We start from the raw sequence: 15,015 nt of genomic DNA on the forward strand, positions 1-15,015 counted from the left end.
TGCGACCGTCCTTGGGGGTGCAAAAAAAAAAACATTGAACAAAAACCCACGGATGAGATTCTCAATTGCTACCTCGAAATCGAATCACAATAAACCCAAACCGGCCAGTCCGTCGCATTAGCAAGCCAAAGAGGCGCAGACCAGGAACACGTTCAGAGCTGGCGTCTATGAAGACCTTGTGACCAACAAAAAAATCTGTCTAGTGAAAGTGACTTACTCATTCGGGCGATTCCGAGATTGTGCCCCTGCCTTCTCCTATCACTACGATCCCTACCATCACGATAGTGCCACGCTAGCCTGTTCCCACTTTTTTTCTTGTTCTCGTGAGCACCACCTAAACAGCAATAAACATTGATACAATCTTCTAGAATTCTTCCGCTACCCAACTCCGACCCCTGCTGGCCCCTAGTTAGCTTCTCCTGCATAGTACTTTGAACCAGGCCTTCGCGCACAAGCCGCGTACAACGAACGGTCCCAGTTCTAGGCCCAACTAGATCTAGATCTAGAGCCTACGGTCTGTGCTTTGTTCTGTCAAATTCTCAGATCCATACCCTGTTCCTGTTCCCATCACCCCTGTTTCGCTAAAGATAAATAGATAGTCAGGTACATCTAATTGGCTTTTTGTCCAAGCGATCCCATATGCTGTGGCCAAAGTATTCGCCTCCAGTATGGAGTATCTGTTTCTGTGCCGTCCCGGCCCGCGCCCGTCGAGAACGAGCCCGGTCCCACATTTACTTCATCTCAAATATGGTTACGGCATGCTGGATCCGCTTTCCCCGGATATGTCGGTGAAGATTATTTGGTTTCTTTATGCGGTGCTGCCGAGCTTATCGTCCCCGTGACCTGATGTGACCCCGGCATTCACCCCGGTATGCTAAAACCTGTCTCCGGGGAGGAAGGTAATTGACTCTCCATGTTTATGTTGCTTTTTGTTTTTTTATTTCCAGGGAAGTAAATCTATGTACCCGGACAAAAGTACAATCTTTGGTGATATGTATTTCGTGCTCCGGCCAATAATTTTCTCCCAAGGTCTCTCGATACTTCCGTCCAGGTGGCCTTCCCCAATTGAATCCGTCCACCCCCGATGGGCGTCAGTTCTATACAATGTGACTATTGAGATCTTTTTAGGCTATGTTCAGTACCAATTACTTTCCTACGAAGTCGGTATCAATTAGCATTCACATTAGTCGCGCTATTTCTCTTTCATCCTCTTCTCAAAACACAATATTCATCGATTGTTGGGGAGATTTTCAAGCCAACTGCAAGTGTCATGCGATTCATATACTCTGAATATTTACGCGGCAACTTCGTCAAGAATATATTGAGTGGGTCATCCGGTGATGCGCCATTGGGTATGTCCTATTCAAAGACTTTGAAATTCGGATCGGGACTGGGCAGCAGTTTATGAAGAGCTCCTCAATGAATACCCAAAATGCCTGGGGTCGAGATCTATTATGATAAAAGGCTGCCCTGGTGTTGCAAAAAAGTTCATAGGCACGTCAAAGGCTTCTGTGAAGTGTAAGAAAGATGTTAAAAAATATATCAATAATACAACTTGAACATAATGGATCGGCTTGTTGGTTGGGGGTCAATTAAGCATCATTTCCGGTTAATCTACAAAGGAAACAACAATCATGAATAAAGAAATTATCGCGAGTTGTAATTAGATAGATGTATCATAGAGTCAATGGCGTGGGTGGACCAGAGAGGGCGCCCTATTGCTTTTCCGCGTGAGTGAATATGCTCGCTAAGGTTGTTGCTCCTTCCAAGATTCAAGATGAGGGGTGCGCTAAGGATTCAGCCAAAGAAGCCACCCTCCACTTTGCAGATCAATACGCCATGATCCACAACTTAGCCCCCAAGTCTGTTGTTTCCCAAATGCCCCTTGGTTAGAGACCGGACAGGAGCTACGCAGTTTCAGAATTCAATAAAATAAAGACTTCTTCCTTTCCTTACATTTATTCTTCACTCCAGCAACTTGACTCCGTTACAACTCCAGTCCACTCACAGATATGGAGCCTTTCAGAAGAATCTGGCCACAGTCTTCCCTGACAAGGCCGCCCTCACTTCCCCCACTCTCCCGTCACAAGTGGGTCGGGTAGTGATTATCACCGGTAGTACAGCGGGCATAGGCCTAGCTCTCGCGCGAGTTTACTACGATGCTGGAGCCACAGTCTACATGGCGGCTCGTAATGAGACCAAAGCCCAGGCTAAAATCCAAGACATCACTACTACAAGCACGTCTAAGACTCCGGGTTCGATCAAGTATCTTGCGATCGATCTATCCGATCTACGTACAATCAAACCTTTTGTCGCTGCGCTTTTATCACAAGAAACACGACTTGATATCCTGAACAACAACGCCGGTGTTGCTTGTGTACCACCTTCTCAGCGTACCGTGCAGGGCTTGGAGCCTCATATGGGCACGAACTGTGTAGGACCTTACCTTCTTACCTCGCTTCTATCGGGGATCTTGGTCCAGACAGCAACAGAGCCAGACACCCCGCCCAACAGTGTAAGAGTCATTTGGTCTAGCAGCCTTCTTGTCGATACCTCAGCACCATCAGAAGGGGTTCCGCCGCAAGATCTTGAAAATCCCAGTGGTGATCATATTCGAAATTACACAATCAGCAAAGCAGGGAACTGGTTCCTCGCTAATCGCTTTGCGAAGCGATTTGATGCAGCAGGTGCAGGTAAAAAGGGTGTCGTGAGTATAAACGCCAATCCAGCAACAGTACGCACAGGCATTTATGACAATGCACCGAAGACAGCAGTATGGCAGACGATGCCTGTTTTCGCTACTGCTTTGGATGGCGCTCATATCTTATTATGGGCTGGTTGCAGCGAGGACATAATGGTCCAGGATGGCGGACGCTATGTGATCCCCTTCGGGAAGTGGCATCCAAACCCGAGAAGGGATTTGCTGAATGCGATATCCGAGAATGAGAATGGTCAGAGTTATGCGAAGGGACTAGAGGACTGGGCCGAGGAGATTACACTGGCATACAAATGAATTTGACCTCAACATCAACCCGGGCGCGAGAGGGTGGATGTATGAATCAGTCTATTAGAAAGTTTCATCGCCACAATCCATTTCAGCCCACTTCATTTGGACGGAAGTGGCACATTAGCCCGAGTGAAAGAAACCAGATTGACCGCATCATACAGCGGATATTCGAGAGCGAGTTCGACCCGGGTTAACTGTGGATGATTAGCGTGCAAGTGCCACAATATGAAAACGGATCGTTTTCATCAGCACTAAAATCAAATGCTTGAATGATCTCAAAATGCGGATTGATGCCCAGAAAGTCAGCATTCTAATTGTGACAGAGCAATGGATAATGAGGCCAATAAGTACCTAGTCTCAGGCACTGCTTGGCTTGGATTGATTTAACTTGACTTTGAATTGTCGAAGTAAACAAGGGTGTTGATTTCGCAGCTCTCGCATTAAAGTAGTCAATCATTATGATGACGCTGATGATATATGGCAATATTAAATTAATTCAACACTACCTGGTGACTACATTCTAAGATACTTGAGCACTCCCAGAGGCTTCACTAATTTCGGTGTTCTCCAATAGTAATGGCGCTTTCCATTCTTTCAGTCTTCTCTCATCCCACCAAGCGTAACCCCAGTCCCAGTCCTGATCTGTGTTGCGATCGTAATTTAAAGCATCTTCTAATACATCCTCCTTGCTATGAGGCAGTATCCATGCTTTCTTCCAGCCCACGGTGGGTTGTTCAAGAGGCGAGAGAGTGGACCAGAAATGTTCAAAATTTAGGGTATCAAATTGATCAGCAGGATCAATGAAAGGGAACCTATAATCCCACGACAATCCCAACTCCGGTCCAATGAATGATAGGTAGCAGGCCCTGGCATTCCCGCAAAGGACATTCCGGCGAGATAGTCGATCCAAATGTAGAACGCCATGTATAAATTCAGGTCCCAGTCCTGCTAGTCCGAGTGAATGGTTTTCGTCGAAGAATACAAGATCATTTTCGATCTCAATGGCTGCACCAGGTGGCCGTTGTTCTTGGGGTATAATATCCCAAAAATATTCGCATGGTGTACTCTTAATGAGTTCTCGTAAGTCATTTTTCATCTCCTTGGAGATATCTTTGATCCTGGCATCGAAATAGTAGAGTATGCCACTCATTTCCTCGTATTCCCAAGGGGGCATTGTACCATAAAAAAGCCGATATGCCAAATGTTCCATATTGATGTACTGGCCCCCATCTGCCATGTCATCAAACTTTTCAAATTGCCAGACTTTCGAATAAGAGCATGAGTTGCAACATGAGACATTCCTCCATTCTGTAGGAGGCAAGTCGTTTGGAATAGCACGGCATGTGTCACAACGTATGGGTCCGAAACACCAGACTTCGTCACCAAAGATATTTTTCATAATTTGGAATCGGCACATTGCCCTTAAGAAACGGTGCTTTTCAGAAACTGATAAATGCAAAGGCAAACAGTCTTTCTCCCATTGATCATGCTGGATCCATGGGGGCCTTGGTGCGTGTATTGAATAGTCCTTGAGAAAAAAGCACAGCATGTTGTGAAAATGAAGCAGCTTTACACTTTCCTCCAGGCTTTCAGGCTCGTCAAGGTTGTTTGGCGAGTATTGTTCTAGTGAGGATTGTCCGCGCTCACGAATTTCATTTCTGCGGCGCCATTTGTCCAGCAATGTAATCGCTTCTTCCCTCCGGTAGGAGAAATGCACGCCTTTAGACCGCACAGCAGTGAGAGCCTCTGCCAGGTCAAGGAATCCAGTGTATTGCCTTTTTACAAGACATCGAAGTAGTTCTTGTCTCACTGCAAGGTATGCATTGTGGTATCCGGGCGATGCAAGCACAAGGGACTTGAGAGTATCGCTGTCCGGCACATGGAATAAAATGAGAATCTTGAGCTCGGTAGGAAGATCCTCAAGTGTCGATTTACCCTGAGGATAATATTAGCCGGGTGTTATTTGAACTGCTGCTTTAGGCTCACCATGTTTTTTGAAGCTGCAGTCGACTGCTGGCCTGCGGGGTGAAGAGTGGGGAATGAGATGAGGGGTCGACAAAGTAAAGGTGTTAATTTGTGGAGGAGTGAAGCACTTGTCCACTATTCTTATATCATTCATGAACGCATTTGAGAGTGGTCAGCTATATAGTTTGTATGTATGGCTGCTAAAATTTTGAAATCATGTTGACTATGTATTCTAAGGTGTCCAGACCGACCGGGTGTCTGAACCACCTGCGAATTATGTTATTTGTGCTAGTTAGGCAGTATTCACATCAGCACAGATAAGAAGTATCCTGAGTCTTATCCTGGTGGTGGTATTGGTATTATCCTGTCTAATTGGTCTACTTCAGCTTGGATCAGCCACGGCTCTGAATCCCTGGCGAGCAATGGTGAACTGCTTTATGATCAGCTATATGATCCCAATCGCGTGTTTGTGTCACAAAGGAAATTTCTTTCCGCGAGACCGATATTGTCGCCTAGGAGTCGCTAGTCATCCTGTTAATTTCATCTCATTACCATGAAATGTTTCGTGGACATTATCACCTGTTTCCCCCAGTATCTGCCGGTTATTGCGAGTAACATGAACTACACCGGCCCCATGATCAGCGTAGCTATCCTCTCTGGACTGACTGGCTCTTGCATGCACGAAATCATTATCAACTTCCCCGGGCGCTTTTGACCTGATGGATCGGTCTTTATCTCCGTACACTTTATGTGTGAATAGTTAAAGCACCTATTTTGTTTAACCTAGCTAGCCTGATTGGCGCCACACGGTGTCAATGATGATCCGGCACGTAGATAAATCAGGCTATGTGTTGTAGTGAAATATTGAAAGTGAAGTTGTTTGACTATGTATCGGCGGATTTTTCAGCCCACACAATCTGACTAAAGAACATGCCTTGTAAGCTCCGAACGCTCCGGTGAGTCCTATTAAGGGCTTGAATATGTACAAGGGTATCGCATTTTTGGCACCCCGGTTCGTTTTTTGTTGGAAACCTCGTAGCAAAGCACGAGTGGGCATTCCTTGGCCCACGCGAAAAGATCGTAAAATAATGGCATACAGACAATGAAAACATGAAAGAAAACACCGTAAGTGAAGGGGAAGATGTACGCAGCCCAAGTCGGGCACCCAGTGAACGCCGTCTCAAATGAACAGCGTAATGATAAAAACCAAGATCTTGACGCGCTGAACAAATCAGAGAGTTCAAGTGATATGCGTGATGCAAGGGCTCAAATAGAACAGGATATGATAGAAGAGGTATAGACTCAACTTTTTTCAGGTTGGAGTGACTGCAGGACTGAAAAGGTATAGGCGAGTGAGGGTAGAGAGGCTTCATCATCATTTAAGCTTCCCTGTAGCCCCATATCCGCCTTTGCTCGTTCGTCCACCAAATCCCAACTTTCTCGGCTTCTTCAAGCCACTCCGCTGCGTCCTTACCATACTCCGAAAGAACCTCATTAATGAGTTGCGACAGGGTCCATGAATTGGTCGGTCGCAACTCACCAGGATCTTTGCCCAGGTGAGTGAAGACATACTCAAACCCTTCGCGAAGCGGAAGGACGAGTCGGTAGGGCGTACCGGCAGCCGTAACCGAGATCATGGATCCACCAGCGTTGATGAGGCCAAAGTTCCAGACGTATCGAGTATGCGGACCGTGGTGGTTCTTGTGCGGGGCGCGTACTTCGATTTCGTCCGGATTCTTGATCTGGCTGTCATGGTCGCGCGGCGGTTCGTCTTTGATAGATGAAATGAAGGGGCGGATGAGTGATTGGCCTTGGTACTCGGGGAGCAGAGCAGCGGCAATTTCGGAGTCGCTTTTGTCGATAGAATGGGACTGAACGAGCATGTCCAGGATAGTGGGGATGATGGCGAGGGCAGTTGCGTTAGCTGTGATATCGATACGGGGCATGTGTGGGTGTCGAAAGACGAGTGGGACGCGGAAGTTGCTGATATGTCCGTTTTCGTAGGTGCCGGTCATATCTTTATTGTCTTCTCCAAAAGCTTGTCCGTGATCGCCGACGATGACAACCAGGGTAGAGTTGGCGATACCGGTCTCATCTAGGAGATTCATGATATCTCCAAGCCAGTTGTCGACGAATCGAGCGGCGTTCAAGTAGTTATTCATCAAGTCGTGGTTGGCAGCACCCTCGGATCCCATGTACTTCTCCTTGTCGAAGCTTTTCGGGGTTCCCCAGGGATGGTGTGTGGTGCTGGTAACGTGCGAGAGGAAGATACGGGTCTTGTTGTTTGCGGCCTCGTAGAACAGATCTCTGACGTAGGGCTTCAATTCTGTCTCGGCATACCCAAAGTAGTTAATCTCCTCGCCCTTGGGTTTGTATTTCGACTTGAAAGCATTCATGGTCTTCTTCACAACTTTATGCTTGAACCCCATATTTTCATCCAGGATATCTTGACGGTCATAGTCATCTGTGATAGATTGCATGAAGACAGACTTCCACTGGTTCTGTAATGCCTCTGAGGTATGAGAGTTGTTGCTCCGTGCTTCGATGGCTTTGGGCATCCTCTTCTGGTTGAACAATTCCAACAGCTGCGGTAAGCAGGGCTGGTAAATCTCAAGCATAGACTCCTCTAGGAGGTCAACTGGCAAAGGGTGAACACCACAATGGCTACCCAGAATACTCTTGAATGTCAAAGAACTACCTGTGAGTGCTCCGCGAACATTGAGTCCTCCCATACCTTCCTCCGCTGGATCTTGCCAGTTTGCCTCACTCAGATCCACCTTCTCGCCCTTGCTGTCTGTCGCATATTCGCCAGTCAACATCTGTGCAATTGGGGTCATCTTCACTAGACGATCAATTGCCGCTTCCTTCTTTTTCTCCTTATGGGAAGCGATGAGGGCATCAAACATGGGTGTGCCCTGCTGCATGGGGAACATCTCTTTCCGCCCACTTTCAAGGGTTAACAGAACAATGTTATTAATTTCCACCGAGTGTTCCTGGAAAGCTTTCTGTAGAGGCTCATAAATTTCACCATCTAAATTGGAAATCTTCAGAGGATCCGCTTTGGGGTTGAAGAACGCATTTTCGTCATCACCGCAAAGATAATAAGAAGGATTATCCTTCTCCGCCCGCTGCTGAGGGCTCATAGCCCATCGGCTAAATCCCGGGGGTGGATCTTGAGGCAACCATGAGGCTCGTGACCACCCATCCATAAGACTGGTCTTTTCCACGGGCCAAAGAGGGAAGGGCTTTGCAGGGTTTCGGCAGCCTTCCAGCGTGCTGGACTTTTTGGTGAATGCATCGAGTAGAGTCAGAGGCAACGCGCCAGACAGATGATCGTAGGGAATCGAAGGTCTAGAGAGCTCCAAGAACAACAGTGAGATCAAAGCGGAGACTAGAAGCGCTATACGCCGAGCAGATCGAAGGTCCACGGATGCAATCCAGGATTTGCTGGGAACCGAAAGTATATTCCGTCGTGCTTTGAATGCCCCAATCAATAGATCTCGGAATCCCTGTAATACTATGCCGGTCAGGTTATAAAGGTGGGCATGGATCAGCCACGCCACGAGGCCCAAGACGGTAGCTGCGGCGGACACAGTTGAGATGCCGCTTAATAATATCTTCATGGCAGCAGGATCGCTCAGGAAACTATTACTGGCGGCCCAAGCGACCTCCGCGCCAGTCTGCATGAAGAATCCAAATTGGATGGAGGAGGCCCCCCAGGTGATTAAGCTATATGACTGGTCAGTTCTCCGATAATGAATCTTGATAGTCTGGACCCAATTCCCATGGAAACACCTACGAGAGGAGTCCACCCAGACATGTTGATATCCATTGTAGCCGCGATTCTGGTGTGGGGAATTGTAACAATAATCGCACGAAGCTAATGATAAGCAACTCCGGTAAAATGAGTGTCGGTGAATATAGCACGAGGTAGAGGAATGGTAGCGAATGGAAATGAAGGCCGATATGTAAGGCCTTCGAGGCGAAGCTGCTGACGACAAGAGCCGAGAAAAGGTATGGTGGGACCGGCGGAAGGAAGGCAAAGATGGCCATGGTATCAGCTCATGGTTTGACGGCGTAAAGATGGTTGAAGAGCGCGTCGGGGGAAAGTGTAGCCAAGGGATGAAGTTTGTGGAATGGAAGGTTTCGAAAGAAAGGAAGAAAAGACTGGAATGGGGCCAAGCACCCGGAATGTATTGTTTACACTCAAATGTACATTTAGAAAAAAGAATCGGAGGAAAGCGAAGAGGAAAGTAGTAAAGCGCACAAAGTCAAGTTGGAGTAAATAATCCAAGATTAAACTAAAACCAGGAACCGGAACGTTGACCAATCATTTGATCTGTTTTCGACGCTATAATTAACCAGTAAAATGGGGACTGGAACGAGTATTGGGGCACGCGACTGGAACATTGACTTCAATATCCACTAGACCTGTCCCTTTTTCCATCGCGGACCCTCTTTTTTTCTATTTCCATTCGGTTGACTCCGTCGGGTGGATCTTCCCCCTTGGCGATATTCTCACGGATGCTACGGAAAGAAACTACAAGAAAAAAACAACGTCCCACGTTTCACAAGAGCCTCGGAACCAGAACTGTAAAAAGACGGTATGAAGAGGCGAAGCTTCCGGACCCTGCATCATTGGTGTGTTGGCATATTCTTGTTGCCTGAAGCTTGACTCCACCTTGTTTACCAACACGATGTCTGAGACATTTTCATGATTTTCTTACTATTAATCATGGTCTCCGCTACTCCTTCTCTCCTTCCCCTATAGGGGCTAGCATCGCCACAATGACCTAAAAAGGGAACCGAAGAAACACCTCGCGTAGGCCAAGTCCGGGGAAAACCAGGGCCAAGCCGCCATCGCTCCAAATCACTAATGTCACGCTGCGCGATCGGATTTCTTTTACGTCCGATCCGTTTAAGAAAATGCTCTATCACAGGCTCGTGGGTCTGTGGAGAACATCCAGCTGAGACCCTGAATCTTAAATCCTGTCACCTTGACCACCTGGTGTGCTGAGCAGGATGGACAATCCATCTCAGCAAGAATGTGTTTCTCTGACGTGATCGCCCTTTAGGGCTGCCATACAGATCTCAATCCTGTGGATCCGGCGATCAAACCCCCTAACGGTGAGCAAAAGAAAAAACAATAAGAATCTTCGAGGGGTACATTGGCTGCCATAAGCCTGAACCAATATGGCAGTACTGCGCCGGTCAGATCATACAATACCGCACTCTTTCAAGATTCTGAAGGTTTCGCGCCCAGAATGTGACCCTGAGGCTCAGGCCAAGAGGACCCTGAGTTGTGCGACCCGTAGCTAGTTTTCATGGTTGTGAGGCTTGGCATTATAAATTGGGTCTGATCGGCCCCTGTGGGTATGGTCAGCCTTGCGGACCGAGGTTGCAGAGCGGATGATGCATTATTGCGTCCTCATTGCATCTTCATGGGGCTGGAGAAGGGGTTTTCCTTGATTTGAACCAATACAGGACATCGGTCACACGCAAGGGACTTATTTAGACTGTTTAGCTGATTAAGGTTCCTGCTGCCTCGAAATTTGGGCATCACTGTGAGTTATACTAAGATTAAAATTTTCATCCTGACAAGTTTCTTATCTTCCAGAGTTGCTTGTACTACGGCAGTTTAGGATATTCAAATTGGTTGGCGATCTAGGTCAGTCTAGCTTGCACAAAACGAATACTGTCAGGGGTGCAGCTAGTACCTGGTGTATTAATCCCCGTCTACATTATATTCCAGTATCGACGATGGCTGATCAAAGATGGATATCAATCTATTTCTAAATGCATCTGGCTCAACTCTATCTAGTGAGGTGATAGCAGTCATACCCCACTATGTATAATCAATCAACTGAGAAAAAGATATGCAGACTTATCCCAAATCTCAAACCTCAGTCCGTCCCGTCGATCCTTCATCGCCCTCGCTCCTGCACCATCTTCGCAATCCCATCCCCAATATCAGTCCCCAACTCCCCGAATCCCTTGATAACCCCCTCTCGATCCCCCTGCCCCATTTCTTGGCTCATCTTAAACTTGCCCTGTAATCGCTCGATTTGAATCTCAATCCCAATAATATTCTTCTTCAACAACTCCACATAAGACACCGGCGCCTCACCCACGTTCCACGCCGTCGGCTTCCCTTCCGCACCGGTGTAACCCATCACAGAGGTCTCAGCATGTTTTGACAAATCCTGTACCTGTGTCTGCAGGAAAGTACCGGTCTCCTCGGACTTGGAGTTACAGAACACACGGATCTTGCCGTAGGCCTGCACGGCAGCATAGTTCCATGTTGGAACGACCTTGCCCGAAACTGGTTTGGTTTCCGTGTAGAACTTCGGTGTGACGTAGTGGTGGTGTGGCCCGTTGAACAGAACGAGTACTTCGTCGGGGAGCTCGAGAGCTGTGTCTTTGCCTTGAGCTTCTTGTTGCGCGGCGAGTGCTTCCATTAGAGCTTTGGCTTGCGGGTTCTGCTTTGCAATATGTCCGCGCAGAACTCCGGGCTTTTCAGAGTCATTGGTGGGGACATCGAGTACGAATGGAATGTGGCTGGATTGGATAAATGCGTGGTCTGTAGTCTTGATGGCCGTTGTGAGGACGCCCAGGGGGTTATCGTGGATGAACTGTTGGAGGACAGGGATGCATGTTTCTGCGTGGGCGGCGCGAAGATACATGGTGCGGGGTTGGGAAGTAGGTATATGGAAATTTTGATCCGGATGCAAATTCTTTTGAAATAGGGTTCTGTACTGATTATAAGGTTCCGGCGGTCATGTCAGATCTATATAGATTTCTTATCATCCGCTTAACTCTTGGTAATCACTGATTCGTGGGTCGTGATTGGCAGTCGGTGCCGACTCTCCTCTGGTAGAATATTGGCATGCAAAGAATGAGTCAATCGGGTCCGTTGATGCGACTGACAGGGCGCGCTGTGCTAATCCGCGGAGCGGGAATTGACCAATCAGCACATGTAGTTTGTGGGTCAGCTTTGTACACCTTGGGTTGGGTTTCCAAGGTTGCGGGGAAGACTTGAGCGTAACACATTGCGATTTGGCGGTCATTTCGAATTTTATAGAGCAAAAGCACTTCCCGTGCGGTCAGTCGGACTGTTTTTAAAGCAGAGATCTTAGATGATCAATCACTGTTATACCATAGTCAATTGCTCAGAGTGAAAAGTAGAATTGAGTGCAATAAAGAGAGCCGCTCCACATACACTTCAACTTCCTAATCAGGACTAGCGCTAGCTGACATCAGTGTATAAGGTGAAGATCAATCAAACATTGGTTGAGGTATGACTAGCCTTTTCACATGAGAAAACCTCAGTCATAGCGCTCGTGGGATTAACATGCTATTTTGCACACCAAGTAGCTCGTGACTGAATAGGATAACTTCGTTGTACGCCTGTAGTGGCAAAATATGAATAACCAGCACAAGGTATCACAATGTGATCAAGTAGAAGGGAGTATCATTCAAGACGTACAGATAGTATACAAGATATCGAAACAATATGCAATGGTCGAAGCGACCAACGCCATCCATCTCGGAACCACACCGAACACCAACAAGCCGCTAAGAGCCAATCCTCCCAGCAGTAATAGAATCGAAGATCAAGCGGCCCGCGACACAATTCCACTTTTTCCAAGCTTATCAATAGTCCCGCTCTTCAACCTCAATGTCCTCTCAATATCCCTACTCGGCAAACCCTGCTGGTCACGCATCGTCAGCGCCTGGCTGATGGTGAATGAATCCAGGAACTGGCGGCCTGGGAAATTGGCGTTTCCAACAGCTAGGCTCTCCTCTTGCGCAGCCTTTGTGATGCGCTGGCGTGCTGTGACGACTAGCAAGGCTGGGTTTGAGGATGTAGGGAAGACGGTTTGCACGGTGCCGCGATTGAAGGGGTTAGGGTGTGAGAAGTTGCCGGATGGATCGACGGGGCCGATTGAGCGAAGGGAGGCGGCAAAGTCGGGATCGCGGCCGTCAAGATCGATGGCTAGATATGCTATTAGTGTCAAGCTTTGAAGTGGCAAGAAATTGACAATATGGTTTGGGTGGTTTTTCTCTTTTCCTTTTTCTTCGAGCTGCTAGATGGGTATCCCAGATTCGCTGAGGCACATACCATTGGATTTTGTGATGGAGGGTTGCTCCTTGGAGTGATATGTTGGGCCCTGTGCAGGAGCCGGAGCTCGAGCTGGTGGTGGTGTAGGAGCAGGCGTCGGTGTAGGTTTTGATTCTTGGGTTTTCTTTGGCGGCGCGGCGGGTGCTCTCGGCGGAGGAGCAGGCTTTTTAGGATATTGGCGCCGTGTCGCTGCGCCAGCAGCTGACCGGGCAGGTTTTGAAGCAGCAGAGCCCATTATAAGAGACTGTTTTTGGTTCTGCGGGGGTTGGAGAATTGGTTGTGAGCCTTCCGCGGCGGGAGATCGGAGGAGAACGCGGAGTTGACTTGGCGCTTGGACGGGGCAGAGCCACTTAAGTGACGTCAAAATATAATCAACACCGACCTGCTCGCCTTGACACTGGAGAATGATGGTGCTCAAGGAGCTTAAATTTTGCAATCAATAAAGTAGAAAATGTGTGAGAAATTGTAAAATGATGGTGTTGTTGAGCAGCGCAGACAATTGGCCTCAACTATGCAAGCGTACAGGCAGAGAACCACGACTTGGATATCAGCGTTATCTATCAATTCAGAAATCATAGCCATCATATTTAATATCTACTGGAAGTAAATTTATTTATAAGAATCCTATTTTGTCGGAAGGAAAAGGTGGATATCATCACAGCTAAGATACAATGCCACACAAGCTCAATAAGTCGACGATCAAAAGAGCTCGGCGAGAGAGGCCTATGTTTTTTAAAGCGTTCTTCTAGACGCTTAGCGGAGGCCCGCAAGGCGACGGCCTTGGACCTCACCCAACGCGCGGCTACCGCTCACAAATGCGACCGCACCAACGGCAGCGGCAGCAGGCAGGATCTGGAACAGGTTCCAGGAGGTATAGTAGAGGAAAAAGATACCTTCGAAAGCGACCAAAGATCCAACGAAAATGGCGTGCGGGAGAGGGGCAGATTTGAAGGCAGTTGACAGGTGGTTGACGTTAGCACCGAGGAGGAGCCACTAGATCACAAGTTAGCTAGACATTCAGCTACATAACAGTATTTATTCTTACCAGACCGGCCAAAAGCGGGAGAGCAGCGCCGACTAAGGCCACGAAGGCCAGAGTGATAACAATGGGCGGGCTGGTGGCGGCATCCTTGAAGATGTGGTGGATCTCGGGCAGCTTGCCGTATCTCTCGACGTCAACGGTGGGGACGGGAACATCGGGGTTGCGCTCGATCGACAGAGGGAAGATCGAGGAATCGTATGCCTCAGAGCTCCCAGAGGAACCAATGACCACACGAGCATCAATGGGCTCAGGGAGAGACAGGAATTGAATCGGGAGGTCCTTCTGGGTCTAGAGCAACTTCATTAGCTTGATCTAAACATGCGGAGAGCTTTGAGGTCGCATACCAATTCCAGCCGCGACTTGCCATTCTCCTTAACGGTGAAGGGGTAGGAGATATCCAATCCAGTGTGGGAATCCTTCAACAGAAGGAAAGCTTGGTGTGGGCGCTTCGCGGAGCTTCCTTCCTGAGTAGTCAAGGTGACGCGCAATGTATCGGCACCAGCAAGCGCGACGGGTTTCGAGAGCGGTTTGGAGACGGAAAGCCTACGGACAGCCATCTATTAGCTTCCGATAACCTTGCAGGTAGCTGGAAAGTTCATTGATCTCACGATTCCTTGAATCCGCTGTTAACTCCGGCACCCTTAGGTTGGACTGCCACGGTGGCATCAGTAAAGCCCCAAGCTGACGCTGCAGCTGCAGGCAAAGCAGCGGATGCCAATAGGCAGAACTGAACAGTGGCCTGCCACATATGCATTGTGAAAACAATTCCAAAGGAAGAAAGAAAAAAGCAATGATTTAAGAGGGTAGGTTGGAGGAGCAAGGAGGAGAAGCTGGTGGTTGACAGATTGCAGAATAAGGCGGAGGCCGATAAGCGCCGAT

The 15,015-nt window shown here is 48.1% G+C and overlaps 6 protein-coding genes across 6 annotated transcripts; 1 reads left to right on the forward strand and 5 right to left on the reverse strand.

The window, feature by feature from the left end:
* Nucleotides 1-1,740: 1,740 nt before the first annotated feature.
* On the forward strand, nucleotides 1,741-3,013 carry N7503_002430 (short-chain dehydrogenase; the record flags this gene model as incomplete). Its single annotated transcript, XM_057061977.1, has 2 exons — nucleotides 1,741-1,784; nucleotides 2,011-3,013. 2 exons carry the CDS (start codon nucleotides 1,741-1,743, stop codon nucleotides 3,011-3,013), a joined length of 1,047 nt encoding a protein of 348 aa, XP_056925939.1.
* A 514-nt stretch (nucleotides 3,014-3,527) lies between these two features.
* N7503_002431 (uncharacterized protein) lies at nucleotides 3,528-4,996 on the reverse strand (the record flags this gene model as incomplete). Its single annotated transcript, XM_057061978.1, has 3 exons — nucleotides 3,528-4,270; nucleotides 4,583-4,943; nucleotides 4,994-4,996. 3 exons carry the CDS (start codon nucleotides 4,994-4,996, stop codon nucleotides 3,528-3,530), a joined length of 1,107 nt encoding a protein of 368 aa, XP_056925940.1.
* A 1,355-nt stretch (nucleotides 4,997-6,351) lies between these two features.
* Nucleotides 6,352-9,049, reverse strand: N7503_002432 (Alkaline phosphatase-like alpha/beta/alpha; the record flags this gene model as incomplete). The annotated part of the gene is made up of 2 exons (XM_057061979.1): nucleotides 8,772-9,049; nucleotides 6,352-8,701 (listed from the first exon to the last, which is right to left on the reverse strand). The coding sequence occupies exons 1-2, from the start codon at nucleotides 9,023-9,025 to the stop codon at nucleotides 6,352-6,354; spliced, it is 2,604 nt and encodes an 867-aa protein (XP_056925941.1). The 5' UTR covers nucleotides 9,026-9,049.
* Nucleotides 9,050-10,896: 1,847 nt separating this feature from the next.
* N7503_002433 (FMN-binding negative transcriptional regulator) lies at nucleotides 10,897-11,669 on the reverse strand (the record flags this gene model as incomplete). The annotated part of the gene is made up of 1 exon (XM_057061980.1): nucleotides 10,897-11,669. Exon 1 carries the CDS (start codon nucleotides 11,653-11,655, stop codon nucleotides 10,897-10,899), a length of 759 nt encoding a protein of 252 aa, XP_056925942.1. The 5' UTR covers nucleotides 11,656-11,669.
* Nucleotides 11,670-12,585: 916 nt separating this feature from the next.
* On the reverse strand, nucleotides 12,586-13,329 carry N7503_002434 (uncharacterized protein; the record flags this gene model as incomplete). Its single annotated transcript, XM_057061981.1, has 2 exons — nucleotides 12,586-12,968; nucleotides 13,095-13,329. The coding sequence occupies 2 exons, from the start codon at nucleotides 13,327-13,329 to the stop codon at nucleotides 12,586-12,588; spliced, it is 618 nt and encodes a 205-aa protein (XP_056925943.1).
* Nucleotides 13,330-13,847: 518 nt separating this feature from the next.
* Nucleotides 13,848-14,890, reverse strand: N7503_002435 (putative oligosaccharyltransferase subunit ribophorin II; the record flags this gene model as incomplete). Its single annotated transcript, XM_057061982.1, has 4 exons — nucleotides 13,848-14,087; nucleotides 14,140-14,424; nucleotides 14,481-14,679; nucleotides 14,745-14,890. 4 exons carry the CDS (start codon nucleotides 14,888-14,890, stop codon nucleotides 13,848-13,850), a joined length of 870 nt encoding a protein of 289 aa, XP_056925944.1.
* Nucleotides 14,891-15,015: the final 125 nt, after the last annotated feature.

Source organism: Penicillium pulvis (assembly GCF_028828015.1).
Source record: "Penicillium pulvis strain IBT 33274 chromosome Unknown contig_12_segment0_segment0, whole genome shotgun sequence".
NCBI classification, from domain to species: Eukaryota; Fungi; Ascomycota; class Eurotiomycetes; order Eurotiales; family Aspergillaceae; genus Penicillium; species Penicillium pulvis.